Raw genomic sequence first — 1801 nt, forward strand, 5'->3', positions numbered from 1 at the left:
AGGAAGCTAGGGTCCCAAACTCTTGAGTCCTGGAGAAAGAAGAGCTTGGAGTCTTATAAAAGGGATATGCCTGAGGCTCACCATGGGTGTGAAGGAGGTGGCTGGATCCTCGGGCCTCTGGGGACTACTTAGGGATGTGACTGCTTTCCTGGTCTCTCTCTGATCCAAACTCTGCCCCACCCCAGCCATGGCCAACACTCCTCAAGAATTGGCAGCTCCTGGCAGTCAACCACCCAGGCTACATGGCCTTCCTCACCTATAATGAGGTCCAAGAGCGTCTGCAGGCCTGCAGGGACAAGCCAGGAAGGTAAAGGGTCCAGGGCTTGGAGGAACAAGGCTGCCGGGCTCAGGGATCTGGGCTCTGGGCTGGTGCATGGTGGAGCCCAGATGTCCTTCCAAGAGTGGGAACAGAGGTACCCGGGACCCCAGAGAGTTGATAACTCAGAGGCAGGACATTGAGTGCCCCTCCCAGCCCGTCTCTTCTCTGGAGACCTCCTGTACTGTCCCATAATCCTGCAGCTAAGGGATAGTGCCCGCTGTAGCAAGGAGCCCAAAGACCCTGCTTCAGGGTAACGTCCATTTCTGGTAGGTCAGAGCCATATTGCACCATCTGTTCAATATTTGGAGGGTGACTTTCCCACCTATTGGCATAGGAGACTGAAAAACAAGATGTGTGAGTCCTTAAATTATTTCAAGCCAGGAGTTTTGAGCTCTTGGGTACCCCGCCCCGCCCCCGACAATTCTCAGAGGGCTGAGAGTTGAGCTGTCTAGAATACCAAGAGAATAGGAGGTCACGTTTGTGAGTCTCTGCAGGGCTGAGGTGTAGGAGTAGGAAGGTGAGTGCATTAGCATTCTTCCAGTTACACTTCAAACTGATTTAAGCGAAAAGAAAAAGGAAATAATAAATTCCTATAATTGAAAAGGCCAGGCCTGGCACAGTGGCTCACACCTGTAATCCCAGCACTTTGGGATGCCGAGGCGGGCAAATCACTTGAGGTCAGGAGTTCAAGACCAGCCTGGCCAACATGGTGAAACCCCATCTCTACTAAAAATACAAAAATTAGGCCTGTCACGGTGGCTCACGCCTGTAATCCCAGCACTTTGGGAGGCCGAGGAGGGTGGATCACCTGAGGTTAAGAGTTTGAGACCAGCCTGGCCAACATGGCGAAACCTCGTCTCTACTAAAAATACAAAAAAAATTAGCCAGGCATGCACCTGTAATCCCAGCTACTCAGGAGGCTGAGGCAGGAGAATTGCTTGAACCCGGGAGGCAGAGGTTACAGTGAGTCAAGATCATGCCATTGCACTCCAGCCTGGGCAATAAGAGCAAGATTCTGTCTCAAAAAAAAAAAAAAATACAGTCGGGCGTGGTGACTCATGTCTGTAATTCCAGCACTTTGGGAGGCCAAAGCAGGCAGATCACGAGGTCAGGAGATCAAGACCATACCGGCTAACAGGGTGAAACCTTGTCTCTACTAAAAAAACAAAACGAATTAGCCAGGCGTGGTGGCGGGTGCCTGTAGTCCCAGCTACTCGGGAGGCTGAGGCAGGAGAATGGCATGAACCCGGAAGGCAGAGCTTGCAGTGAGCCAAGATTGCGCCACTGCGCTCCAGCCTGGGTAACAGAACAAGACTCTGTCTCAAAAGAAAAAAAAAATACAAAAATTAGCGTGGCATGGTGATGTGTGCCTATAGTCCCATTTACTTGGGAGGTTGAGGCACAAGAATCACTTGAACTCGAAAGGCAGAGGTTGCAGTGAGCCAGGATCCTGCCACTGCACTCCAGCCTGGGCAACAGAGC

The 1801-nt window shown here is 51.6% G+C and overlaps 1 protein-coding gene across 1 annotated transcript in view; it reads left to right on the plus strand.

Moving 5' to 3' along the window:
- Positions 1-1801, plus strand: part of CBLC (Cbl proto-oncogene C, E3 ubiquitin protein ligase) — a 53234-nt gene that overhangs the window by 18192 nt on the left and 33241 nt on the right. Inside the window, exon 4 of the mRNA XM_011975134.1 lies at positions 179-307. Within this exon, the coding sequence (XP_011830524.1) occupies positions 179-307 (129 nt within the window). The remainder of the gene's footprint in view (positions 1-178; positions 308-1801) is intronic.

The sequence above is a fragment of the Mandrillus leucophaeus genome, unplaced genomic scaffold (genome assembly GCF_000951045.1).
Source record: "Mandrillus leucophaeus isolate KB7577 unplaced genomic scaffold, Mleu.le_1.0 Scaffold151, whole genome shotgun sequence".
NCBI classification, from domain to species: domain Eukaryota; kingdom Metazoa; phylum Chordata; class Mammalia; order Primates; family Cercopithecidae; genus Mandrillus; species Mandrillus leucophaeus.